The sequence below is a fragment of the Abramis brama genome (genome assembly GCF_963993115.1).
Source record: "Abramis brama genome assembly, chromosome: 19".
NCBI classification, from domain to species: Eukaryota; Metazoa; Chordata; class Actinopteri; order Cypriniformes; family Leuciscidae; genus Abramis; species Abramis brama.
This window is the reverse complement of record NC_139981.1, coordinates 1,762,878-1,790,495: the sequence shown is the minus strand read 5'-3', so window position 1 is coordinate 1,790,495 and position 27,618 is coordinate 1,762,878. Positions and strand designations below refer to the sequence as shown.

At 36.9% G+C, this 27,618-nt stretch overlaps 2 protein-coding genes across 4 annotated transcripts in view; both read right to left on the bottom strand.

Annotated features, from left to right (window-relative positions):
- The window catches only part of herc4 (HECT and RLD domain containing E3 ubiquitin protein ligase 4), a 30,820-nt gene extending 11,531 nt beyond the window's left edge, over positions 1-19,289 (bottom strand). The window contains exons 1-15 of one of the 2 annotated variants that reach the window (XM_084093970.1): positions 19,113-19,289; positions 16,748-17,015; positions 15,166-15,325; positions 14,975-15,051; positions 13,368-13,589; positions 13,197-13,288; positions 10,701-10,831; positions 10,054-10,214; positions 6,126-6,226; positions 5,645-5,769; positions 4,755-4,814; positions 4,557-4,668; positions 3,375-3,564; positions 1,053-1,225; positions 48-167 (exon numbers count right to left, since the gene is read on the bottom strand). In XM_084093970.1, coding sequence (XP_083950096.1) covers positions 48-167; positions 1,053-1,225; positions 3,375-3,564; positions 4,557-4,668; positions 4,755-4,814; positions 5,645-5,769; positions 6,126-6,226; positions 10,054-10,214; positions 10,701-10,831; positions 13,197-13,288; positions 13,368-13,589; positions 14,975-15,051; positions 15,166-15,325; positions 16,748-16,973 — 1,950 coding nt within the window. In that variant the 5' untranslated portion in view covers positions 16,974-17,015; positions 19,113-19,289. The remainder of the gene's footprint in view (positions 1-47; positions 168-1,052; positions 1,226-3,374; positions 3,565-4,556; positions 4,669-4,754; positions 4,815-5,644; positions 5,770-6,125; positions 6,227-10,053; positions 10,215-10,700; positions 10,832-13,196; positions 13,289-13,367; positions 13,590-14,974; positions 15,052-15,165; positions 15,326-16,747; positions 17,016-19,112) is intronic. The other variant, XM_084093971.1, reaches the window with a different exon arrangement.
- A 1,173-nt stretch (positions 19,290-20,462) lies between these two features.
- ccnj (cyclin J) lies at positions 20,463-27,112 on the bottom strand. Of its 2 annotated transcripts, none has more exons than XM_084092666.1 (6): positions 26,964-27,112; positions 26,503-26,712; positions 25,565-25,775; positions 24,436-24,735; positions 23,884-24,043; positions 20,463-21,302 (listed from the first exon to the last, which is right to left on the bottom strand). In XM_084092666.1, the coding sequence occupies exons 2-6, from the start codon at positions 26,569-26,571 to the stop codon at positions 21,011-21,013; spliced, it is 1,032 nt and encodes a 343-aa protein (XP_083948792.1). In that variant the 5' UTR covers positions 26,572-26,712; positions 26,964-27,112; the 3' UTR covers positions 20,463-21,010. The 2 variants fall into 2 exon arrangements, with proteins under 2 accessions (XP_083948792.1, XP_083948791.1); XM_084092665.1 differs by having other exon boundaries at positions 26,503-26,578; positions 26,964-27,101.
- Positions 27,113-27,618: the final 506 nt, after the last annotated feature.

The following is a 27,618-nucleotide window of genomic DNA, read 5'->3' as shown; positions in this document are numbered from 1 at the left end:
CAGGAGTGTAAAATGAAGATGATTACCTTTGAACAATGCAAACTCACCAAAGAGAACATCTGCTGCTGAAACCAGGTGACATAATCATTCCTGATGTCAATGAGCTCATCCAGCTCGTGAATATAGAACTTGTCATACTGGATGATCTGGCCAGCACGCTCATTAACCTGCAACACCATGATAAGAATGATATTAGCAAATTACAATATGGTTCCAATTGCTACATTTCACCAGCAATAATGAGAAGAACTTCATGTTAACTAATGTAAAGTACAACAATCAAGAGCATTTAGAGGCATGCCATTTTAAATGATTTGGTACACACTAATTCTACTTTAGTATTTAAGACAGATGTTTCCCAAAATGAGGCACAGCCAGTGTCTGTTCACTAGGGTTGGGTACCAAACTCTGTACTTTTAAGGGCACCGATCAAATTACGTTAAATTACAGCAGTCTCACTATATGAGAACATGAATGCACGAACTGCATCTCCAGAGTCACGTCAAAATAAAAGTTTGGTTTAACTTGACAAATATATCACTGTTGTACAGTAGAATTTAGATATGTCTCAATGTAATAATAATACTAACACTAATAATAATAAATTATTGTCAAAATGTAATTTTTTATTCTGGTTTAATTTTAACAGTATAAAGCTCAGTTGTGCAGCATGTTGTTTGACAAAAAAGTTTAATTTCATTATAAAGATATAAAGATGATATAAAGATAAATTAAATCAATGCTTTATGTCTTCATTTGATTACCAGAAAATACACAACACAGAATTTGTGGAAAACTAAATATTTCATAGAAAGGAAGACTTTTGTAAAAAAAAAAATATATATTAAAATTGTTTTTATGAATATACAAACATCACGGACAATCGCAGACAGCGACTTGTATGACTTGTATGACACAGACTATAAATGACTTACAGTTTATTTTCATTTATTGATGTAAAGTACCGAAAAAAGGTACCGACACAGAATTTCATGTACCGGTTAAAATGTAAACGGTACCCAAACCTACTGTTCACCAACTGTGTTGCTCACCGAGTGGAGGATCTCCAGGAGTTTGAGGGAGGTGTGCAAGAAGCAGGTGAAGATCCTCTGTTCAGAAAGAGGGATTCCCAGTTTCTGCATCCGCAGCAGATACACCACCACCTCCTTATAGAGCTCCACCAGCCTCTGGAAGACCGCCGGCTCAAACCGGGACCACCAGTTTCCTAAAAACAAAAACACATTAAAATAACAATGGTTGATTCTAGATGTAGGCTAAAAACGTACATGTAAAAGGGAGAGGGAACACTTTACTTGAAGGGGTGTGCATAAGACTGACATGACACCTTCATATCCATGACATAACACATCATGAATATGAAGGAGGTTTTATGCATGTTTATGACAACTGTCATTAAGTGTCATTCGCTCAATTATGTCGCTTTTAATGCAAAGATGACATTGTGTGAGATGTCTTTGTTATGGCAACTTGACATAAACCAATACATCATAACCTGTCATAAATATGTCATAAACATGACATAGATTAATCATCAAACTTAAGAAACAACTTAGCTTTATGGATTAACATTACATTAAACTGTCATGTGGTTGGTTTTGACACTGGCGGTCATGAGGCCATTATAACTGTGTCATGAATATATTTCCACGTTTTTTTTCAGTATTCCAGTATTAGTTATAAAATAATTTGACAGTATTGACACTTAATGACAAATTCAATTTGTACCACTGGAAAAAAAGTGGTCAGAAATATAATGTAATGTTAATCCATAAAGCTAAGTATTTATGTATTTATGACAGGTTATGATGTATTGGTTTATGTCAAGTTGTCATAACAAAGACATCTCAAACAATGTCATCTTTGCATTAATAATTGACATAATTGAGTGAATGACACTTAATGACAGTTGTCATAAACATGCATAAAACCTCCTTTACATTCATGACATGTGTTATGTCATGAATATGAAGCTGTCATGTCAGTCTTATGCACACCCCTTCAAGTAAAGTGTTACCATATAGTATTACAGTAATGAAAATTATTTTATTTTTTTGCATGCTACCACAATAAGTATTTGGGGGAGCAAATGTGCTTAACTGCCTTTAAAACACAATGCAAAAAAAAATCCTATATATCCTATATAAAAATCTCAATAATCCTAAACAATAATTTTGTTATTTGTCTTGTGCAAAAGTTGATAATTTTTTTTTTTTGGGTTGAATTATGACCCAGACATTTCTTCATGAGATTCACCAACAAACTAAATGATCAAACAAGAAAAAAGTTGAAAAAAATTAAAAGTGGAATTCACAAATTATTCTTTATAAAAAAATATTGAGCATCAGGAAGACAGGATGATTCCTGAATGGCACGGCCTCAGGCATGCTGTGAGACGAAGCACTTACGCTGTGAATGTGTAAACATGATGTACTCAGAAATACCTACCAATGTGCAGAAGCTGACCATTGCCTATTGTACACTAAAAGTGCACTACGCATATGGTAAAAGTGGCCATTGTGTAAATACATGCGGTTGGAAAGAAGTTAAATTCCTTTTAACTTCAAAAAACAAAACTGGCTTAGAATGTAATGGTCCGACTGGTCTGGGAATTTTCCTAGGTAAGAGAATAAAGTCTTTTAAAGAAGTAAATTTGCGGATCCATTCATGAAAGACAGTCTAAAAATTGTATCTCTTTATATTAAGCCCTTTTTGTACACAGCCACCACATTATACAGAACATGTTTGGTAAAATACTGTTCATTCAAATAAGTCATTATTTAGCACTAATTTAATTTAACACAAGCCGTTCTCACTGAGATGATCCAGTCAAAAAAAATCAAAGTCAAAACAATTATTTTGTAAAACATTCAAATATAAACATTTCACTTCCTATTATTTTTATATAAATTGAGCAGTAAAATATATTTGATACAAAAATATCGGTAACCCTTTACAATAAGGTTAATTAGTTAACATTAATGTGTTAACAAACATGAACTAACAATGAACGTTACATTTGTTACAGTATTTATTCATCTTTGTTAATGTTAGTTAATAAAAAATACAGCTGTTCATTGTTAGTTCACAAACTAATGTTAACAAATACAACATTTGATTTTAATAGTGAATGTAGAAATTAATATTAACTAAGATTAATAAATGCTGTAGAAGTATTGTTCATTATTAGTTCATGTTAACTAATGTGTGTAGATAACTAATGAACCTTATTGTAAAGCGTTACTGAAATATTTGCTAACTGCTGATTTTGGACCAGCAAAACATTGTTCAGTGTTTTACAAGAGCCGTGACGAAGCCCAACACACAGATTTCCTCTTATAGAGGATGGGACGTACCAAGCACTCTGATGGGGGTGTCCTTCAGGCTCACGATGGCCTTGGCGAAGGGAATGGTGAGGGTGGTGTAGTTGCTGGGGCTGCTGAGGAGCGGACACTCGGGCAGCGTGAGGTACAGTCTCAAAGCCTCGATGTCTGGAGGAGAACAGCTCAATCTGGGGAGGAGATGCTTCTCCAAACTAGCGGCTATCTGGATTAGGATAACGCATGCATTGGTTACATCAGGAATGATGAGGACTTAAAATTAATGCTTCTGAAAATTACACTAGCAGTCAAAAGTTTTCGATAGGTACGATTTTAATGTTTTTAAAATTAGTCTCTTCTGCTCACCAAGGCTCCATTTATTTGATTAAAAATACAAAAAAATAATTATAATATTGTGAAATATTATTACAATTTAAATCAGCTGTTTTCTATGTGAATATACAGTAAAGTGTAATTTATTCCTGTGATCAAAGCTGAATTTTCAGCATCATTACTCCAGTCTTCAGTGTCACATGATCCTTCAGAAATCATTCTAATATGATGATTTGATGCTCAAGAAACATTTATGATTATTATCAATGTTGAAAACATCCATTTAAATGTTTATTTCAGGATTCTTTGATTAATAGAAAGTTCAAAAGAACAGCATTTATCTGAAATAGAAAGCTTCTGTAACATTAAACACTATTATTCAAAAGTTTGTGGTCAGTAAGAATTTATTTTTTGGGGGGAAATAAATAAAATAAATCAATACTTTATTCATCAAGGATGCATTAAATTGATCAAAAGTTACAGTAAAGACATTTATAATGTTACAAAAGATTCTATTTCAAATAAATGCTGTTCATTTGAACGTTCTATTAATCAAAGAATCAACATTGATAACAATAATGAATGTTTGAGCATCAAATCATCATATTAGAGTGATTTCTGAAGGATCATGTGACACTGAAGACTGGAGTAATGATGCTGAAAATTCAGCTTTGATCACAGGAATAAATTACATTTTAAACAGCTGTTTTAAATTGTCATAGTATTAAACTATATTACTGTTTATTTCATATTTTTAATCAAATAAATGCAGCCTTGGTGAGCAGAAGAGACTTCTTTTAAAAAAATTGTTAAAAATCCCAAACTTTTGACTGGTAGTGTACATTGGTTTCATTTATGCTGGAAACATAAAAACAAGTGACTCACAATCTGTGAGATTTGTGGGTAATCAGGTTGGATGAGCCTGTGGAAGAGCAGCCGGGCCGTGTTAATGTCCACACCTGAGCACTTACTGCTAGTGCTGTAGTGATCCGGACTGCTGCAAAACACAACACTCATTAGAGAAACCATAACTGTATATACACACTGTACATGATGTGTTTTGCATGTATAGCATCTATTTACCTTCCAGATAGAAAACTTCCATTGAGACAACTCGCTGAAGAGAACACAAGATCAATCTCGCTGCAAGAGACGCCAAAGACACATCGCGTTAGTATGATCCAGGCCTCACGGTTCGGCACGCATGTGATTAACTGCTAAGTTTAACCATCATAGAGTGAAAGTTTAGCATTTGGACGTGTTTTGTCTTGCCAATTTACACATTCAAACACATTTTAAATGCGGAAGAAGAGGTGAAAATCGGGACTTGCGCGTTATCTGTGACTAGGCGCGTTTCAGACTGCGCTCAAACACTGAATTGATTCCTCTTTCGCGTTTCCTTGCCCTTGAACGGACACATAAACACAAAATTATGTCTAAATACCCGTCTCGGCAAGAATTCTCTCGGTTCTGTCATAAGCGAATAGTTGAGAAAGAAACCGGATGTTTGTTAGTTTATTCGGTGATTAGTCTTAAAGTGACAGCAGCCTAATATTCCTGCTGTTGTCCGTGTCATTAATGTTAATAAAACCACCAAATACAGCTTTAACAAAGATGAACCTATATTTAATTTCTACAGTGAACAAATAGTGTTATTTTACATTTAGGCCTAATTATTCATTTCTGTACCTGAAAACTACTGTTAGACTTTGTAACTTGTAATTTGTGTATTTTTTCCTATTTTATTACTGACTGTTCACTTGTCTTTAATAATGTTTGAACTTTATCAGTTAGGCTAGTAGATTATATATTATATATACTATCATTATTATTTTTATTTTTTTGGGATCTGAAAAACGATAAGATCCGTGGCTCAAAATCCGTAAATGATCCGGACCGTGAGTTTTGTGATCCGTCGCACTAGTTCAGACAGCTTCATGAAGTTTTCTGATTTGAAGCAGTTAAAGCAGTACTTGGTGATTTCTGGTGACAGTCTCCCATGACCGTGATTGAGCCATTTCTGGATGACGTCAGCGCTGAGCGTGTAGATCTGTCCGTCAGGTCTGGTTATCCTCACATTCAGCGGAGGGCTGTCGTCCTACAGGAATAAAGCAGAGTCATTTAAACGGGAACATCAGCGAATGGCCAGTCGCTACAAAGGCAACTGTGAAAACTAACACATACTGCACATTTTTGACAGTTTTGGACACTGACATGTTATGTGACCATGTAAAACAGGATTCATGTGACACGAAATATCAAAACATCTAGATAAATACAGTATCATTAAATACAAATTAGACAGCTGTTCCGGTTTCATTCTGGTACCATAATAACAAGGAAAATTTAATAATGATCACTGATGTAACCACAGGTTTATTTATAGAACTTTTCACAATCCAATCAAATCTTAATACATGTCTCGTCAGCTTGACCCTTGACCTCTGCTCATACCTGAGATAAAGCATAGGGAGCGAAGCTCTGGTCTCCTCCAGCGTAGATCCTCTTCACACAGTAACTCTGTTCCGCCTCTGAAATACACAGCCCTGTCAAATCTGAAACATCACCACATGGTTTTCTTGGGGTGCGTCTCAGTATATCGATTCACACTATACACACATTGGTTCACTGATGAGTGAACAAGTCATCGTCACGTACAATAGAGGTTATGCGCGTGACGTCACCGTCGGCCGGAGTGACTGCGGTCACACACACTGAGTGGCAGAAACACTGAGCGACAGCACTGGTTTTAGCATAGATGTCAAAACATCTAAAACGGGAAAGAGCTTTGAGATCGACTGTATTAATAGATTTGAAAAGAAATCTGAGGTGTGTTTTCACAGACTGCCGAAAGCTACAGAAAAGAGAAGAAAAGAGAAATGCATCGCTGCAAATCATTGAAACAACTGGACTTCAGGCAGACAAAGCGGGATTTGCAGTTTTCATTTTGTGTCGATATGCTGAATTTAGGGGTAAAATCATACACTATATATTGTATTGTTATATTGTATTGACAACTCATCAATTAAATATTTACCATCGTATATTCTGCATAATTTAGATGTTTTTAAATAAACACTGGCAAAAAAACTATACAAGTTTTAAGGCTGGACGATATGTTGATTTATATAACATTGATGTAAGTGATCACATGGATTTACACCTATATTGTATTTATTTAAAGCGTTCACAGGCAAATTTGCTTTATGTATTTCCCCGGCGTCGAAGTCAGGCTCACATAAATGTCAGGAAACAGGATTCCTGCTGCATGTCAATATCCATGGATCACTGGATCTTTGGTAAGTTGTAAGAAACACTATATCGAGTCCAACCTTAATAATAATCGTTCATTTTACTTGTGGTTTCGCAGTTTCCTCTATTAAATCCAGTCACTCAACAGCTCTTCTGCCACTCAGTCCGGCTGAGGGAGTGTGTTCCCGCGGGAAAGTGACGTCAATGCATACTCTCTATACTAAAATGCAATTTAACTGTGTTTCCCCTTTTCCACCAGGATGGTTCGTATCCTGGAGACAGAGCCGGTTCGCAGCCAGGAGAACAAACGGTGCCTTAATGCAGCTACGTGTTGCTTTCCTGACTATAACTCATCTAAAATAAAATAGTGAGAGTCCCGTTGTGTTTTGCTGTTCATAAATCATTCAGCTTGCATAAATCATAAATCATAATATCTATCCAATCTGGAGATATATTGAAAAGGAAACCATTGATTCAGTCGCACTCTCGCACTGGGTCTCTCTCGCGCTCTCAGTTTTATATATTTAGATATAAAGAGCAAAGTTATTACATTGCTAAACGAGACTGCCATAGACAGCGACAGCATTTCTCTACCCCGGGCTCCATTCGAGACCAGCAACTTGAGTTGAACTGATCTGTCCAACCTGGTATCCCGTTTCTGCAGTAGAAATGTGCAGAGGCTGGGAACCCGAACTGTGTCGGTGGAAAAGGGGAGATATTAACTTGCGTTTAGAGTAAATTTACATTTATGTATTTGACATATGCGTTACAACTTACATTGCATTCATGGGATACATATTTTTTTAAATCTGCTTACACAACCCATAATCTTGGGAGGTTTAGGAATTACTTGAAGCCGGCACAAAAACATGCATGTTCAATATGCACCATATTTTTACTAAATCTAAATCTATACATTTTCCTAAATAAGCCATTTAGACTAGGTATTTTATCTGTTAAACAGAGTTATTTGGTTTATTGACTTTAAAGGGGTGGTTGATTATGAAGACAAGAATTCCAAGGCACTCGAATGTTAGTGAAAAAAGTTTAAAAGCCTTTATTTCATTCCTGGCTTACTTAAAAAATTGGTGAGAAGTACACCAACGCGTAGGTGTACTTCTCACCAATTTTTTAAACGTACAGTATGGGATTTTTTCTCCACTAGGGGTCGCTAACCTATTTACAATAACAAAGGCGTAGTTTGATGACGCAACATTTGCTAAGAATTATGGATCTTGTCGTCAACGTCAAGCCGACCGATCTAATAATGTTTATGGATGACTGAATACATCAATGTTTTTGTCATGACTATGATATGAAGCAGTTCGGGATTGCTAAGAGACAGCTATCAGCTCCACACGCGACGCGAGTCCCGCGGATATAAAAGGAATATGGACATTTCATTCTACCGAACTACACGCAGAATCACTAAGTTACTCACAGGTCAGTTTATTAGACAAATTAAACTTGTGAGGTAACGCAGCGCTGTTTCACTTGGTCTAACATTACACTATCACACTAAACTGCATTTGAATGTGTTGAAATGTAACTTATGTGTTAGTTTGTCTGTATGAGTCTAACGTTAGCAGTAACGTTAAGCTAGATCAACATTAGAATAACATACAGATCATATTCTGACATTTTATCATTGTTGAACTATATAACATTGATTAGTTTTATGTAAATGTGCTCACCTGTTTAATAAAGTACATGTAGGAGCGGTCGAAGTCTCGGACGTGGAGCTCTCGTTTATATACTGTCTATGGGAGCTCTCGGCATCTCGAAAACACCGCGCTGATATTGATTCTCGTTTTAGTTCTCCTTTTTTTATCCAAAGTCTGCTTGCCATGGGCCATAATGTTTGAACGAAACAACAACAGCGTGCAAATAGACATTGCGAACTACAGTGGTCCACGTCTGTCGTCTTGGTTACTATCAGAGGGCTCTGGTTCATAGCTCTGGTTACCATGGCAGCACGAGCGGAAACCAGGGACAACGCGGATATGATGCCATTGACTGCGACAAAACGGAAATAAAGAAACGTGCCGTGTCTTCGAATTAAATTAAAATTTCTCCTGGTTTGAAAGTTGTTGGAAACAGTCGGGATAATGTAAGTACACAACTAAAAAAAATATATAACATAGATATAGTGATTTTTGCTATTTTTAAAGCAAAAAAGTTACATACTGTGCCTTTAAGTAAGCCAGGAATGAAATAAAGGCTTTTTAACTTTTTTCACTAACATTCGAGTGCCTTGGAATTCTTGTCTTCAGAGATATACTATCCCACAACCAAAGAGCACCGAGGTTTTATACACCCCATGCAGCACTTCTTTTTTGCATTAAGCTTTGAAGAATTAAGGGTGGTTGATTATGATTTCACTTTTCTAACTTTAGTTAGTGTGTAATGTTGCTGTTTGAGCATAAACAACATCTGCAAAGTTACAACACTCAAAGTTCAAAGCAAAGGGAGATATTTGCTTTTAAAGAAATTGTTTTTTAAGGATTACAACAAACGGCTGGTAGAGACTACACCACATTCCTCCTGGGTTAGTGACATCACCAACCCGAAAATTTACATAAACCCCGCCCCCAGGAATAACTTTTTTTGATCATCAAGACAGAATATGCTAATCAATGACTAGAAGATAGTTAACTCCACATAAGCTACATAAATACATCAACTAACCATTCAGAAATGTCCCGTTGCTCTACATGTTGTCTTGAGTCTCTCCATTTTAGTCCGACTCCGGTTTGAATATAAAAGGCTAAAAGTTTTTGAAATTTTCAGTGCGTGTCTGTGTGAGGTAATCGGAGCTACTAAAACACGAGCTCTTGAAGCTCCGCCCCCTGTGCCGGGAGCAGCAGCTCATTTGCATTTAAAGGGACACACACAAAAACGGTGCGTTTTTGCTCACCCTCAAAAAGTGACCGTTTTAAAAAAAAATATCTGAAAAGGGCATTATAGGACCCCTTTAACATAAATAAACTGCATGAGATGCATTGTGTTATGCATGGTGGCATAGTGACCGAAGTCAGTACCACTGAATGCATTTGAGAAATCCTGAGAAGGACAGCTGTCTGAGAAAGGAATTCTGTTGAAAGACTTCATGTTAACAAAGTCAACCCACCGATATCCATAGGCACGGGATCAGTATGGGCTCGCCAGCAGCCTTTCACAGGAGCGGGACTGATCCGGTTGTAGGTCGAGCGCGTCCCGAGCTGTCCGTTTCCCCCGAGACCAAACGACTCAATCTTTCCTGATGAAGGGACGAACGCCAAAGTGTGCTGCCTTACATGCAGGCGAAGACAAAAGCAATTCATGTTCTTCATGATTAAAAATACATCCCGTAACACTTTACAATAAGGTTCATTAGTTAATGTATTAACTAACATGAACTAACAATGAGCAATACATTTGTTACAGTATTTATTAATCTTTGTTAATGTTAGTTAATAAAAATACAGCTGTTCATTGATTATTCATGTTAGTTCACGGTGCATTCACTAATGTTAACGAATACAACATTTGATTTTAATAAATGTGTTAGTAAATATTGTAATTAAAATGAACTAAGATTAATAAATGCTGGAGAAGTATTGTTCATTATTAGTTCATGTTAACTAATGTTAATTAATGAACCTTATTGTAAAGTATTACCATACATCCTTTTAAAGAAGCTTATTGGTAGACGGTCTCAAGCTTTCATATAGAAAACGTAGAGAGACATTGAGCTAAAATGAAACAATGATTGTTTATGGATTGTTTGATACTTACCTACCACAAGCGATCTGTGCGACCACATTCCCCATCAGTTCAAACACCTTCCTGGGGTTCACCTCATGGTTTGTGGTGTTGTGTCCCAGCTGACCATACCCACCAGCTCCAAATGTAAACACACCTCCCTCCTACAAAATAAAAATCAATAATTACTCATCATATAGCCTAAACCTATATATACAGTGATATAGCAAATATTGCCACGTAATGTGACTCTTATCATCCAGATTTTTACATAAAGTTGGATAAGCATGTCTAACTTTATCTGCAAACATACTCATGTAAAGCGGTATATGCTATATAGCAAAAATATCAACTTTTTTTGTTGTTATTGCTTGTATCGTTGCAAAATGTAAAATATTATCGCCCAGTTCTAATCTGCTAAATGCAACTATAAGGCATTAAGATATTAAGGGTGCTTTAACACTTGAAAGTGAGTGACACACACACACAAACAGAAGCACACCAAAAGTGCTAGTGTGAATATATTATAAACATTAACATCATAATTTTCTGTAAATCTGTATTGAAACAATGGGCCCTATCTTGCACCCAGCGCAATTGACTTTGTACACCGACGCATGTATCATTCCTATTTTGCAACCGCGCAAAGCGGACTTTTCCCTCCACAGACGTACGTCGGTAAACTAAGAAATACACTTGCGCTCCCGGGGGCGGTTCAGCGCAAAGAGGAGGCGTGTTCTGGCGCAAACGTTCCCGCATGCTAATTTACAGGTTTAGAAAACAATTCTGCCACTGACCGAAAAAAACTAGTTTAAAGTCAGTGGCGCGTTGCGCATGTTATTTAGATGCTATTTTAAGGGCGCATGCTTGGCCATAATCAATGTAGCGTGTGCACAACGCGCATACACTTTGATTCTCTCATCTACACAGAAGCAGCAGTTTTCATTTTTGCAAATCATACATTATTACGATAGATAGATAGATAGATAGATAGATAGATAGATAGATAAGATTATTAAAAAAGCATAAATCTAGCTTACACATTTACCCAAATTATCATACGCCTGTTTAACCGAAGCTAATCTGGGTGTGTTTCTCCATCCCCAATGTCACTTCTCTGTGTTTTACGGCCCTGGCGAGAACGTCGGTCTCCTCGGCTGTGAACCGCTCCTGGCGTGCGTCTGGCAAATCCGCCGTTATAATAGCAATCCGCCATGGAACAAGCGCGCCTGCTCTTAAAGGGAATGTGAGATGTCGCTCTGATTGGTTTATTTCACGTTACGCCCAAACCACACCTATGAGTAATGAAGCGACTTCAGACCAACACATTTTAGATTTGCGTCGGGCGCAAGAGTCATTTATCCCGCCGGTATAATAGCAACAGCGCCCAAAATCCGCCCACTTACAATAGTTACTTGCGTTTCGTGTTTGATACTTGCGTTTCAGATCGTTAAAATAGGGCCCAATGTGTGGTATGAAAAGTGCAATACAAATAAATTTAACTTGATTTAATCTAAACCATGGCAATTCCTTCTTCTGAATGTACTGCATTTAATTAGGGATGCACCGAAATTTCGGCAGACGAAAATGGCGTTTTTGGTTCCCGAAGGGCGCGCACATACACAGAGAGGTAATAATCTCGCGAATTGATTCCTCTTTTGAATCTCCATGTGCACTTGAACGGACACAACACAAAATTATGTCAAAACACCCATCTCTGCAAGTATTCTCGTAAACACAGTCGGTTATGTCTTAAGTGAACATAAAGTTGAGAAAGAAATCTGATGTGCATCATTATATTGGATCAGTGCATTCGGCCTTAAAGTGACAGAAGCCTATAAATCCCTGCTGCTAAGTCATTATACAACAAAAACTCAGCTTTAACAAAGATTAATCTATATTTAATTTATACAGTGAACTATAGTGTTATTTACATTAACCCTAATTATTACATATCTGTACCTGAATACACTACAATTAGACCTTACTTTATTTGTAACTTTGTTATACTGTGTTAATCTATGCTTGTAATTAGTGTATTTGATCTTAACCCCCCCATTTTTAAATTCAGCATGATTAAAATGGTTAAATTTCATTAAAAAAGTCGAATATTAATACAATTATACCTAAATAAGCTAACTTAAAATAAGAAATAAATAATTTTGGTTACACTTTATTTTAAGGTGTCTTTGTTACACTGTTATTATACATTTAAGTACAGAGTAATATTAATTAACTACATGTACACTAGATGGTTAGGACTAGGTTTGGTTTGGTTTAGGGTTAGTTGCATGTAATTATGCATAATTTATAGTTATTACTATAGTAACTGCATGTAACGTGTAACAACGACACTGTAAAATAAAAGTGTTACCATAATAAAATTTAAAAAAGAAGCATTTTCAGTCTCGGTTTCGGCCCAGAATTTTCATTTCAGTGCATCCCTACATTTAACATGTCATAATAAATTATAATGTTGCTTATTAAGCCCTTAAAATAAGCAACAAATCCTGTAAAATCAATCCACACCTTTGTAAGTGCTGCCGTGTGGTCCTCTCCACAGCATATGTAAACCACCCGTTGGGACCTGAGAGTCTTCAGCAAGGCAGGGAAATTGCGATCTGAGGAACACCACGTACTCCACTATAAAATCATTAAACCAGAGAAAGCTCAACTGAATGTCTGAGGTGTTTGTTTTACCATCATTATCGCTGAGGCCCAGCTGGCCGAACTTGTTTCGCCCCCAGCCAAAAACGGCCCCGGAGAGCGTGAGCCCGAAGCTGTGAGCGCCTCCCGCAGATATCTGGGCAAACGGGACGCCCTGCAAAGACTGGATGACTTGTGGGGTGGAAACACCCGCTCCCTGCATCCCGAGACCCAGCTGTCCATATTTATTTTGGCCCCAGGAGAACATCTGACCTCCTTGAGCGAGAATTTGGGAATAATGACGAATAATTAGGGTAGTTTTCAGGCGTGAGAATCAGGGGCAATATTTATCAAGCCTCACAAGAACACTGCTAAGAATGGACTTAAGAGTAAAAATATTCCTGGCACAAAGCTGTGCTTAAAAAATATTTATCAAGCATCTCAGTCGTAATTTAAGAGAAGCGTAGGACTAAATCTTAAGTGTCAGTCTTATAGATGATTCACAACACTTTGCTGTGCCACAAACGGGATTTTGGTTGACGACATTGGCATGGACCAATCACTGAATAGATTTCCTTATTTAAGAATGTTCTCAGATAAATTCACATTGAATGGCGTACTTCTGGAACTGTCTTAAAAAACTGGGAGAGTAAGACAGTCCCTCCAGAAAAACGCGATTATGCGATCGCATAATTCAATGCATAATCAGCCAAAGTCTGCATATTTATGCGGGGGGCCGAATTTTTTCAAAAACCCCGCACTTTCGCATCATAAATTGCCGATTTCCACGCGCAAAATATGCGGGGCTTGCATGATTTCATATTCCCCGCATTTTCGTTGCAAAAAAGTCACATATATCTTAGCAGAAAGTTGAAAAATGTTGCGTCTACTTCACACAAGAGCAGCCATTTCCCCCTGTTGCCATGGGAACGTTATGAAGTGATGTTATTACAGTTGTAAGTATATTAGTAGTATGTAAATTTACGTTAAAGTAAGAGATTGCATTGGAAGCACTTATTTTAACAGAAGATTTTTGTATAGCTACCTCTGTAAAACAGGAAGCACACATTTTATTTTTTTATATTTTATTTATTCATTTTTACAGAAGTTGTAGCATATTCCTTTTGTAAAGCTACAGAACTTGTTTGACTCATCAATGTTTTGTAAGTTTGAGCCATGTGTTTATTAAGGTCTGAAATAAAACAAGATGAGAACTTAAATATTCCCAGCACTTTCTGTGATGTAGTATGCTTGCTTATCATAGGAAGTAATAAGAAATGACTCTTTACATTACGGTAGTAGATTAGTGAGAACAGGGTGTTGGGGGAATCACTTTTTTTTCTCTTTTTCATCAAACCGCAGTTTTTCCCGCAAGTTCCCACAATTTCATAAATATCCCGCATATTCCATCGCATTTTTTAAGAAAACGTGCCGCATAATCAAGGATTTTTGCCCGCAACAATCACAAAAAAACTCAGCATTTTTCTGGAAGGACTGGTAAGAGGTATTCTTAGCTTTAAGAAATTTGATAACTTGCTTTTATACTTAAGTTTGAAAAGTATTAGTCAATTTCCTGAATTCGCAGCACTTAAGGCTAAAATGGCACTTTGAGAAGCTTGATAAATACGGGCCCAGGTTTATAACTGTAGTAAGAATCATACCTCTGGCTAAAGCAAGGGAATGCCAAAATCCACAGGCCACCTGGGTAATGTGAACCTCTGACAAACTCTTGACAGTTCTGAGGAGAGAGAACGGAAACACAGTGTTATGGCATGTAGGTCATGGACTATAATCGTCACATTTGTCTATAGAAGTTTTTCATTTTATACTGTGAGAGGTGAAGATGTTTTACCTGGGTACACGGAGACAATCTTCAATATTTGAAAGGCCGAGCTGTCCATCTGAACCCAAACCCCACGCAAACACTTGTCCTTTATCATTCAGAGCCAGAGTATGAGATTCACCGCAAGACACGGCCACAATGTTCTGAGCATCCAGAGACACTACCTGTTCTAGAGAGAGGGTGCAAACATCAGAAGGTCTGAGTGAATTATACAGATGCACTACATGGAAAACTGGCCAATATATTGTGTATATAAAGTACCCTGGAAATCCAGAGTTCTCGTGAGAGCACAAGGTGAATTTGCTCAGCGAGTTACTCTGGCGTCGAGTAATGATGCTCATTAAATATGCCCTTGTATCCGAGCTGCACCAATCACATCGGGTTATCTGATATAGGCGGAGCTAAACAGAAGACGACAGCGCTGTGATGTGGAAGTCATTAGTAAACATTGCAAGATGGCTATGGATGAACACCAGTTGTTTGAAACGGCTTTGGCCGCAACAATGAACGAGTTAGACTTGGCTTTTTATCTAAAAGAGGAACAGAAGACGGCGCTCGAATCGTTCCTTTGCAAGAAGGGCGTTTTTGCTGTTTTGCCGACCGGATACGGCAAGAGTCTAATCTACCAGTTAGCTCTGCTGGTAGCTAAGCGTATGGGGCTTGCTGTGATTGGTTGTAGTGTTATCCAATTGCGTGCAGTGAGATTTTCAAATGCATGCTTGGTGCCGCCCCTCGAGCCGGCCGAGGCTCATTTGCATATTCATAGAATCGCGTATACTAAATGAGGCAAGGGTGTCGAGTTACATTCAAGATATTTTAAGGCTATTTTGAGGATATGAAACAGTGATGATAATAAAGGGACCATCAGTTTCAGTGCAACATATTTCTTGATGTTAGAGGTCACTGAGTTAGAGGTCATGTGACTTCTAAGGAAATAACAGTTGCCGATGTCACACTGACCGACTAATATGCATTTCTGTGGAATGGTATTATGTTACCAAATCCATCAGATTGATTTCAGCAGATGTTATGAAAGTACAGGCTGTTTCATTGATATAACCTAATATAACCCAGGGTTCCCGAACAGGAACGCAGAGTTTGTGAGAATGTGATGTACTATGATTCAAAACGTTTGGGTTCAGTAAGATTTTTTTTTTTTTTTTTTTTTTTTAAAGAAATAAATCATTTTATTCTGGAAGGATTCATTAAATGGATGAAAAGTGCCAGTAAAAATATTTATAATGATGATAATAATCAGAAATGTTTCTTGATCATTGAAACTTTTGAATGGTCGTTAAATAAAATGGGACAAATTAAAACAATGAAACACTGATCTAATATAGTCAAAACCTACTTTACTTGAAACTTACAAAAAAATAAAGGGTGAGGCTTGATCCAGCAAGAAATGTTTGGATCAAGAAAAGTGGGTGTTTCATGCTAGAATGAAGGAACCACCTAATTATTACATTATTTTTCTTTTTGGAAAATAATAGGGACAGTGATTCACAGTGAATCATTTAGATTAAAGATCAAGAAGTCCAATTAAAAGGCATAACATTATAATGCTAGCAGACTGTCTTTGTGGCCCAACCTGGTTTCTTGCGTCCTTTGTCGTGTCCCAGCTGACCCAGGTCATTACACCCGCATGTGTAAACCGTCCCGTCCTCCAGCAGAAAGACACTGTGGCGTCTGCCACATCCCACATCTCTCACACGCTTGCCCTCGAAGAACTCGCACTTCCTCGGCTCCAGCACGATCTCCTCATCAATCCCACCTAAACCGAGCTGCCCGTACGAGGCATTTCCCCAGCATAGCATGACGACGGGCCCGTGTGCCCGCTCTCTTCCGCAGGCGGAGACCTGTAGGTTTGATAAGTTCACACACACACACACACACACACACACACACACACACACACACACACACACGTAGTGTTTTCATGTTTTATGGGGACTTTCCATAGACATAATGATTTTTATACTGTACAAACTGTATATTCTATTCCCTTACACTAAACCTATCCCTAAACCTACCCATCACAGAAAACTTTCTGCAATTTCACATTTTCAAAAAAACATCACTTTTTTGATTTATAAGCCGTATTCCTCATGGGGACCAAATAATGTCCCCACACGAACAAGGATTTCGGATATTGCCATCCTTGTGGGGACATTTTGTCCCCATAATGTAGGGTTTACAAGGCCACACACACACACACACACACACACACACACACACGTCAGGTGAAAGCAAAACTAAACTCTAAAAAGCATTAAACAAAGATGTTTTTTAATGATACATAAATAAAATAAATATAATAATGGACAAAAGGGAGGTAATGATGAAAATAAAAATAGAAATAATCAGTTACATGAAAGCAATGTACTAAAATGTACAAAATTACATTATATTTCTACTTTAACAAATACTCTAAAACACTTTTTATATAAGTAACTTACTATACTTATAGTATCTATAATTACATGTTTGATTAAAACTAACTAGCTATTGCAGTTTAAATGAAAGCATGCATATATTTTTACTTTAACAAATACTATAAGCATATACTCTAAACCACATTTTCTGTAAGCAACTCACTATACTTTGGTTAGTAAATGTAAGTATAGGGTGTAAATTGGTGTATTTTTGTATCATTTAAAGTGGTATACCTGATTTTTCTTGTTTGATTGTGATTTTGTTTTGGTTAGTACTGGAGGTAGGACCTAATAAGCCCAGGGCTTCTACCTATCCCTCTTCCAACAGGTTAAGTATTACGTTTAAATTTTATTTTGTTATACATTTTCTTTTTTTACTTGTTTGAATATTTTATTTATGCGTTTCCTTCTTCTTTTAATAGTTCGAAATAAAGATTTTCATATCATATCGTAGTTATAGTATCTATAATTACCTGTTTGATTTGCAATCATTAGGTTAAAAAACTAACTAGTAGCCTACTAGTATATCTGTCGCAGTTTAAATAGATGGAAAAGAAAGCATCTGTAACTAGAGCCACTTCATTAAACAAAGTTATTTTTTAATGATACATATACAGGGTGGCAGAAAATAAAATACAAATAATAATGGACAAACGGGAGGTAATGATGAAAATAAAAATATAAATAATCAGTTACATGAAAGCAATGTACTAAAAACACTTTTTATACAAGTAACTTGCTATACTTATAGTATCTATAATACAAATAATCAGTTACATGAAAGCAATATACTAAAATATCTAAACTTATATTTTTACTTTAACAAATACTATAACCATATACTCTAAACCACATTTTCTATAAGTAACTGACTATACGTATAGTATCTATAATTATCTGTTTGATTTACAAATAACTAGTAGCCTACTAGTATATCTGTCGCAGTTTGTTAGATGGAAATGAAAGCATGCAGATTAGACCCGCCCTGCAGAGAATATTCGACAGAAATCTCTCTAGAAAGTTCACTTAGGAGGAGGTGTGTGTATATAAACAATTCTTGCATAACACAGCTTACGGTTGAAGTCTATAATTGGATGCATTAAAATGGACACTAGCACTTTAAGAACGTAAAGACACATTGTAACTTGTCTAGACTAAATGACAACAAATGTAACACTGTATCGAATTTTAAACTGCAGACCACGTGATTCACGTGCAATTTAAATGCCCTGACCACTGAACATACACTATGAATTACCGTTAAAACGGTTGGTGATTAAACGCAGTTTTGAGAGAATGTCAGTTAATTCATACAGCAAACAAAGTGTGTGCGCGTTTTAATGACAGGCTTTCAAAATAAAATAATATAAAATATACCTCACTTTAATAAGACCATAAACACATACCGCATCAATCCCAGGTATGAACACCGCTACATAAGAAGGATATATGTCTGCACACACTCCCATACAGCGTTTTGACAGCATGTGTGTGTTAGTCGGTGTTGAATCCTCCCCTTACCTGTTGATATGTAATATAATGCTCCTCCTGACGTCTCCAGCACAGGTTCAGGGCTTATGTTTATGTGAGCGATAATGCGGATATATTCTGTAATGTCATGACAGCCGGACACGCGCTTAAAATACACACACACAGGAATGAACGCGAAGCTCCTGTAATATTCTAGAGAATTTCCGACACACCGGATGTGACGACAGATGAGGAGTTCCTGCGGTGCGGTTAGAAAACACACACACAATAATACTTATAATGATAATAATAATACTAATAACGATAATAATAATATTAATAATAACGCGATAATTTTTTTTAAAAACTATTTCTGTTGGGTCTGTTGAATATTTCCGGTGACATTATGCTTTCTTGTTTTGATATGTTCTGGTTCTAATGGCTGTTGTCGTCAAGTAAAAAACAACAATATTACTTTTAAAAAAAAATCAATATGAATAAATATTTGAGTTTTAGAAAATCTTAGGACAAGGCTTTGTTTAGTCACAGCCAAAGCTAGGCAATTCTTCAAAATAAAGGTCTAGACCATTTCAATGATTATTTGGAAAATATTGCGTTACATATTATTATTTTTTGTTTCGTTCTGTACTGTTAGATGTATTATTTGTATTTGTTTGTCTAGTTTCAAGACATTTTTTAAATTATTTTAATCAGATTTTTTTTTTCGTTCATTCATTTTAATCCAATTTTATATTTTTTAAATTCTCATTTTTAGTTATCAATTTATTTTAATCTGTTTTTATATATTTATTTTAATCTTTTTTAATTAATTAGTTTGTTTATTCTCCCTGACATGGATGTATGTAGTATATAGTATGTGCCTACAACAAAGATCAATACAAGAATGATCATTTTCCCTCTTAAATGTTTCAAGTCTCAGTTCCTGTCATGATTTCACACACGGCTTAGTTTGTTTTTCTGCAGCGATTCATCATGTTAATGAGTTTAAACCATGCTTTTGGACATTGCAAGCGTTAGAATCCAGATTAAAAGTCCAATATTCATTCTACATAACCATGACATTTGGAAATGCTTGATTAAACTTGATTATTAGACAGCATTTTTAGTTGCAGGTCGGTCAAGCCAACACATATTTACATCACTATTATGAAACAAATCATTTTTTATCAATCAAAAACACCCTCGCATATCGTGATCATCAGAACAAATTTATCAGTTTGACTTGACAATTAAACCAATCAAAATTGCAGTGTGTGATTCTCAAAACAAAAATCAGTTGAGGTAGAACTATTCATAAAGACAAATAGTTGCATATGTGAATGTTTGTGTGAATCAGAGAAGGGTGAATTTAATAATAAACACGTTCAAATCGATACAAACCTCAGTGTAACAACAGAAATGTTGCATTTTTATTTAAAAAAAAAAAAAGAAAAGAAAAAGAAAAACACTATACCAAAGTGCATTTGTAAGGTCGCAAGACAATAATGGTCTACATTCAGTGAGGTAGAGCAAAATAACACTTGCTTGTGTTGGTAAAAACAGTATTTTCTTGTACTTAAGTTACTTCAAACTACCATGATGTCTTCATTTAGAAAGATGCCTGTAAATAATAATGCTTTGAAGTAAACTTAACACAAGATAGTGTTCAGTGGGAAGTGCATGACAGCATTATAATAATATTGCACATTTGGGATGACTCCACACCTCATGAACATTATTGATTTAAATCTTCACTCTAATCACTTAAATTAAAAAGGATTCAGAATGTTGCATTTGCATGCAGTAAAGTTGTGTATGCATGCATTCATGTAAATGCATATGCGTATTTCAGAGCGGTAGTGGTGTTTGCAATCCCACATTTGCACATAATAAATACAAACTCGCCCCTGTGCAGTGGAGAGGCCCGACGTTTCCCCGTCCCGTCTCCATCACCTGTCGAAGCAGGGGTAAAGCGCGCTGGGCTGGTAAGCTCGTCCAGGCACGTTCACCTTGGCGTCCATGTTCTGTGTGTGTCCGAGGCCTCGTATCGGCGCTGTGGACGTCAGGTATGTGGCGGGACCTTGCGCTGAAACGACCACCGGCTGGCAGTTCTGCATGTACTGTGTGTTCGGACGCTGCATGTACTGGTGCAAAGACCCGCTCTGACCCGGGACGGGATACACCGTCTGCTGATGCTGGCATTTCTGCTTGTTTGCTTCCTTTACATCACTGTCGTGAGCACTGAGACAGAGAGAGAGGGAGAGAGTGTGTGTGTGTGTGTGTGTGTGTGTGTGTGTGTGTGTGTGTGTGTGTGTGAGAGAGATAGAGATATAGAGAGAGAGAGAGAGAGAGAGAGAGAGAGAGAGAGAGAGAGATAGAGATAGAGATAGAGATAGAGATAGAGATAGAGATAGAGATAGAGAGAGAGAGAGAGAGATATTAACACGACTTTATTAGAACATTAACTTTTTCCTGATACCAGATTTCTTATCTGATCATATAATCCAAAAAGTCACCTATAATAATACAATAAAAAAAAAAAAAAAACACATAACATTTAAACATCTTTAAAATTTTAAAACCAACATGTCATCCAAAACCTCACACAAAACTCCTTCCACAGACCATATTTTGGAGAACCTTTGAATATCATTAATCAATTTAAAATATGTGTTTTCAATTTTAATTCTAGCAGTCACCATGCCTTTAAAGCATGTTCTGCATCTACTGTACCTATAGCCAATAACTTGTTTTTTTTATTTTGGCCATAACCAACAAAAAATTAAATTAAATTTTTTTTCGTGAGTGAGTGTGTGTGTGTGTGTGTGTGTGAGTGAGTGAGTGAGTGAGTGAGTGAGTGTGAGAGAGAGAGAGAGAGAGAGAGAGAGAGTGTGTGAGTGAGTGAGTGACAGAGAGTGTGTGAGTGTGAGTGAGTGAGTGAGTGAGTGAGTGAGAGTGTGTGTGAGAGTGAGTGAGAGAGAGTGTGTGAGTGTGAGTGAGTGAGTGAGTGAGTGAGAGTGTGTGTGAGAGTGAGTGAGTGAGTGAGTGAGTAAGTGAGAGAGTGAGTGAGTGAGTGAGTGAGTGAGTGAGTGAGTGAGTGAGTGAGTGAGTGAGTGTGTGAGTGTGAGTGAGAGAGTGTGTGAGTGAGTGAGTGAGTGAGTGAGAGAGAGTGTGTGTGTGAGAGTGAGTGAGTGTGTGAGTGAGTGAGTGAGTGAGTGTGTGTGTGTGTGTGAGTGAGAGAGAGAGAGATACTGTAAAATGAAATTTCAAGGTCTTTTCAAGCACTACTTTTTTGGTTTTCAAGGACTACAATCAGAATCTCACTTATCAAACAATATCTTTATTATCTTTCAAATTCTATAAAAGGTAAGTAGACAAATAAAAAAATGGTACAAATAAAGTGCAGCACATGCAACGGCTGTGGTAACTTTAACCATTACTAGGACAAAGAAAGATATCACTTTCCTTATTCAAACTGACTTTTTCTCCCTTGAATATATAATTGATCAGAAGAATGAAATCTCTATCATATACTTGAATAATTATATGAGCAATATTACGCTCATAGCCATGTGAAATGGCTCTATATTAATATCAGACGGTTGTGAAAAAAAAAAAAAAAATCAATAAAATTAAACACAATTTTCTAATATAGCCGATTGTCTTCCAATAATTCAAACACTTTTTCAGAAATATGGCTGTTTTCAAGGGTTTTCCAAGACTTAAATTTCAAAAAAGTCAAATTCAAGCACTATAAGCACCTTGTACGAGCGCTTTATAATACACAAGCATGCAACGGCATGAGTGATTCATTAATGCTGAATTATGCATCAGTCCTTTAATTCAGCAAAACTGGGACTTGACAAAAGTTTCAATGAGGTCAAACCCGTGCTATAGTATCACTGAGATACTTTCTAGTTTGGAATAATTAAGATTTTTGAATGTTTGTGAAAGAGTCTCTTCTGCTCACCAAAGCTGCATTTATTTGATTAAAAATACAGTAACATTTTTGAAATATTATTAAAATGTAAATCATCTGTTTTCTATGTGAATATATAGTAAAGTGTAATTCATTCCTGTGATCAAAGCTGAATTTTCAGCATCATTACTCCAGTCTTCAGTGTCACATGATCCTTCTAATATGTTCATTTGCTTCTCAATTATTATTGGTGCTCAATTGGTTAATAATGGTTCTTACTACTATCAATGTTGAAACAAGTTTTTGCTGCTTAATATTTTTGCTTAAACCATGATCCATTTATTTTTCAGGATTCTTTGATGAATATAAAGTTCAAAAGAACAGGATTTATTTGAAATAGAATCTTTTGTAACATTATAAATGTTAGATCAATTTAATGCACCCTTGCTGAATAAAAGTATTCTTTTTTTTAATCTTACGTACCCAAAACTGCAGCACAACTGTTTTCAACACTGATAATAATCATAAATGTTTCTTGAGCATCAAATCATCATATTAGAGTGATTTCTGAAGGATCATGTGACACTGAAGACTGGAGTAATGACGCTGAAAATTCAGCTTTGATCACAGGAATAAATTACACTTTACTACAGTAGTCAACATTTGAAGTGGATCAAAACCTTTCATCAAAGTTATACATGAATTTTGTACAATACCCGTTCTTGTCTTAGGACAACTTTGATGAACTTTTTTGATCCACTTTTTTTGATCCACAAAGGCTGACTACTGTATATATTCACATAGAAAACAGATATTTTAAATTGTAATGATATTTCCTGTATTTTGAATCAAATAAATGCAGCGTTGGTGAGCAGAAGAGACTCTTCAAAAGCTCAAACTCACATCAACAGTCTCTCGACGGCGGGCAGCATCTGGTCCCAGGTGTACGCCGACAGACGCTGGAGACGCGGAGGCCATGACGGAGACAAACGCAGGATCACCCGTGAGGACGACACACACGCCGCTGCAACCAGGGACGGCACGAACCGCAGAAATGCATGATCTTCACACAGGAAACACAAACATTCTGATTCTGCAGATCATGTACTTCATATACCAGTGAAAATGCAATGCATGTGAATTTACATATAACGCAAACTCCATGCACCAATGCAACATTTTTCTCAATGTCATAATCATTTGTTAACAAACAACTTCAATGAGCTCATTGTTTCTGCTTTAATTATTACATTATTTGAATTATTATATTTTTATCTACCTGATTTGTATATGTACATTTCTGAAATGCATAACTTAGACAGTTTCCTCTGATAACAGATCACTCTATTGTAATGTGGACTCATGCATTTTCTGTAAAGCTGCTTTGAAACGATGTGCATTGTGAAAAGCGCTATACAAATAAATGTGAATTGAGTTCAGGACTGGACGCCGCACCTTGCAGAGACACCTCTAGGAAGTAGTCGGCATATTTGGACATGTAAAGCATGGTTTTCTCCATGCAAGCCATCGGCCAGCCGTCGTGCAGGTCCGTCTCGTTCACAGCGACCGGCAGGTAGTACTCGATGAAGTGGGCAGCCGTGGGAAGGTACAGGTTCCACTGAAACGTCTCGAGGAGCAGCAGCTCCATGTGCAGGAGACCCTGTTTGGTCAGAACCAGGTTCATAGAGCTCATACAGCCCAGACTGTTCAGCGTCTCCAGCTTCGGGACACGGTCTTCTCTCTCCTCAAACTTACCTGGATAATAAACACTTTGAAATGAAACGTTTGCACACACCTTTACTTTTGTCATCAGGGGTCTCATTTATAAAACTGTGCATAGGATCCTTCCTAAAAGTGTATGTGCGCCCGAAAGCCAAAAAATATTCAGGCTTATAAAAGAACCTGCACAAAATTCCCTTTATAAATCCCAGTTAGTGGAAGATTGTGCACATGCGTCTCCTCCCCGAAACACCCATATATGGAGCTTACAACGCCTCGTTTTACTATGCATATCCTCATCTGTATATCATTTGGATATGCATATTCATCCATATGATCCCATATTTAACGGTACAAGACATTAGGAAAATATGAGACACGGATGTGCCGTCACATTACATTGTTAAAAATCATTTATTTTTGAATAAATAAATAAAATAGTATAAAATAGAGAGACATTTTTTGTCAATCTTTTCCACTGGCCAAATAGTATTTTTAATTGCTTTATATTTTTATTGGAAACAGAGCCTTATTGTGCATTATTGATCATTATTTGCGTGAAAATATTTGCGCAGAGCATGAGTTCTGCTATTATCATGCGCTAAGCAATCACAACTTATGCATGGGAAGTGGCGTATGCCTCTTTCAGGGCCTGTTTTGTGCGATGCAACGGTTATAAATGAAGCCCCTGATGAACTGCAGTATCTTCAACTAGATGTTAGCATTTTCAGAAGTAAATGTGAGTGATGTTTGCATGTTGAACATGGTTATGGCACATTCCAATGTGGTGTGCTTTGTGTATCATATATAATAAGAGCAGGAATTGTGTTAATTTCAGTAATGATCAATAGGAGTAAACTCTTACTGGCCAGAAGCAAGCAGGACAGAGCGACCATGTGAAGCTGCTGTACTGAGATGTCATAGCGGTCCATGAACAGGTCCAGCAGATAAACAGCCAAGTGTCTGGCCGCTGGGCACAGCTTGAACCGATTGCTGACTATAGCGATGAGGTCTGCAAAATATCGTCTAAGGCTCAGCTGTGGGGACTGGCCTTTATATGCAGGCAACCGCAGCTCCTGTAAGACAACCAATGAGACAATCACACTGCAATTAAGATGTTTTGGAATATTGATTTGTGCAATAACCAAGTTAAGTTGCACATACATGCATTTATGCATACCAATAAGAAAATCTTACTGCATTGAAGATTTTATTAACGACTGATTTGTGCAATAGCCAAGCAAAGATGCATATGCAACCATTCTAGTTGCATTTACATGAATGCATGCATATAAAACTTTACTGAATGCATGTGCAACTTCATGCATATGCAACTTTACTTCATGCATATGCAACTTTACTGAATGCATGCATATAAAACTTTACTGAATGCATGTGCAACTTCATGCATATGCAACTTTACTTCATGCATATGCAACTTTACTGAATGCATGCATATAAAACTTTACTGAATGCATGTGCAACTTCATGCATATGCAACTTTACTGAATGCATGCATATAAAACTTTTCTGAATGCATGTAAATACAACTTAAATGGATGCATATACAACTTTACTGAATGCATGCATATACAACTTTAATGCATGCAAATACAACTTTAATGCATGCAAGTTGCATTTACATTAATTCAGTAAAGTTGCATTTGCATGCATGCCTGCCACACATTATACAAACCAAATAGTCAATTTCACTCCTATAATAATTTTGTAATACTGATTTGTGCATGATATCATAAACACAGCTTCAGTGGCACCAAATAACACAATGACAGGGATACAAACTTTGTAACGCAGGGCCTGATAGATGTCCTCTGCAAGTTCTCCTTTCCACCACTGTCCCTCCAGCTCCATTGGGCTCCTTGAATATTTGAGTTTTGAAGATCAGATCAGCTTCATTGAGCAAAAGCACCTCAATGCATCCCAAGACAAATCAAAGCCTGAGCAACAATCAGCACTGATGACGGAGAGACTGAGGTCTTGATTGGTCCAACACTATCCTCAATCAAGAGGAGAAGATCATGAGTAACAAGCCTGAGTCTTCCTCGTTGTGCACAACAGTTATTGGGTCAAACCAACTCAGTGCAGATCACAGGCAACAAGTAACGAGAACCAATGCAACTTACTAGCATGCATTAACCTACTATAAATCAAATGTGTTGTAATAAACTCATGTCAAATAGAATTGCACTACAACCGTAAGTTGTAAGCTTTCCTCAAAAGGTTAGAATCAGTTAAGTACTTACCCCACACAAAGACGCCTGCATACAGACAGTACAATGCCAACCTACTCGGATAATCAAAGTGTAAATCAAAGTAAGTTCATCAACACTATTGTGTTCACAAGAAGAGTAACAAATAGCAATACACGGCACGGCGAGTGCGGATCTCAGCCAATCGGAAGACGCCTTACAACCACAGAGCAACCAATCAGAACTCATCTTTCATCAGCGTCATCACAAGGCACGAAACTTTTGTCAATGCTGCGAGAAAGAAAATACTAATCACAGAATTGCACAGAAAAGAAATATGTGGTTATATAAAATGGCACGTGACAGAGATGCGAGAAGAATCACAATGTTCAGTAATAGCTTTTTGTAAAAGTGCAAATGTATTTGAGCCTGTTTTAACACTATATCACCACTAGAGGCCACGCTCTCCTCAACAATGGCTGGTGTTCCTGCGCTACTAACATCTGTTTACTGGTATTTATAACCCCTGTTTTTAAACTACAACTTTTTTTAAAAACTGAATTGGTACGAATGCACTTCTACTGCATGAAATAGATATCATATCTTTTATTATTTCATTTTTATGGTTAACTGCATGGAATTTACTCTCTCTCTCTCTCTCTCTCTCTCTCTCTCTCTCTCTCTCTCTCTCTCACACACACACACACAC

Bases quoted from the DNA above. Each gene is read 5' to 3' on its own strand.
- ccnj (XM_084092666.1), bottom strand. From the start codon at position 26,571: ATGGAGCTGGAGGGACAGTGGTGGAAAGGAGAACTTGCAGAGGACATC. The intron at 24,736-25,564 runs GTAAGAGTTTAC...TTTATTATCCAG, and splicing joins GTCCTGCTTGCTTCTGGCCA to GTAAGTTTGAGGAGAGAGAA. The intron at 21,303-23,883 runs GTGAGTTTGAGC...TCTCTGTCTCAG, and splicing joins GCCGTCGAGAGACTGTTGAT to TGCTCACGACAGTGATGTAA.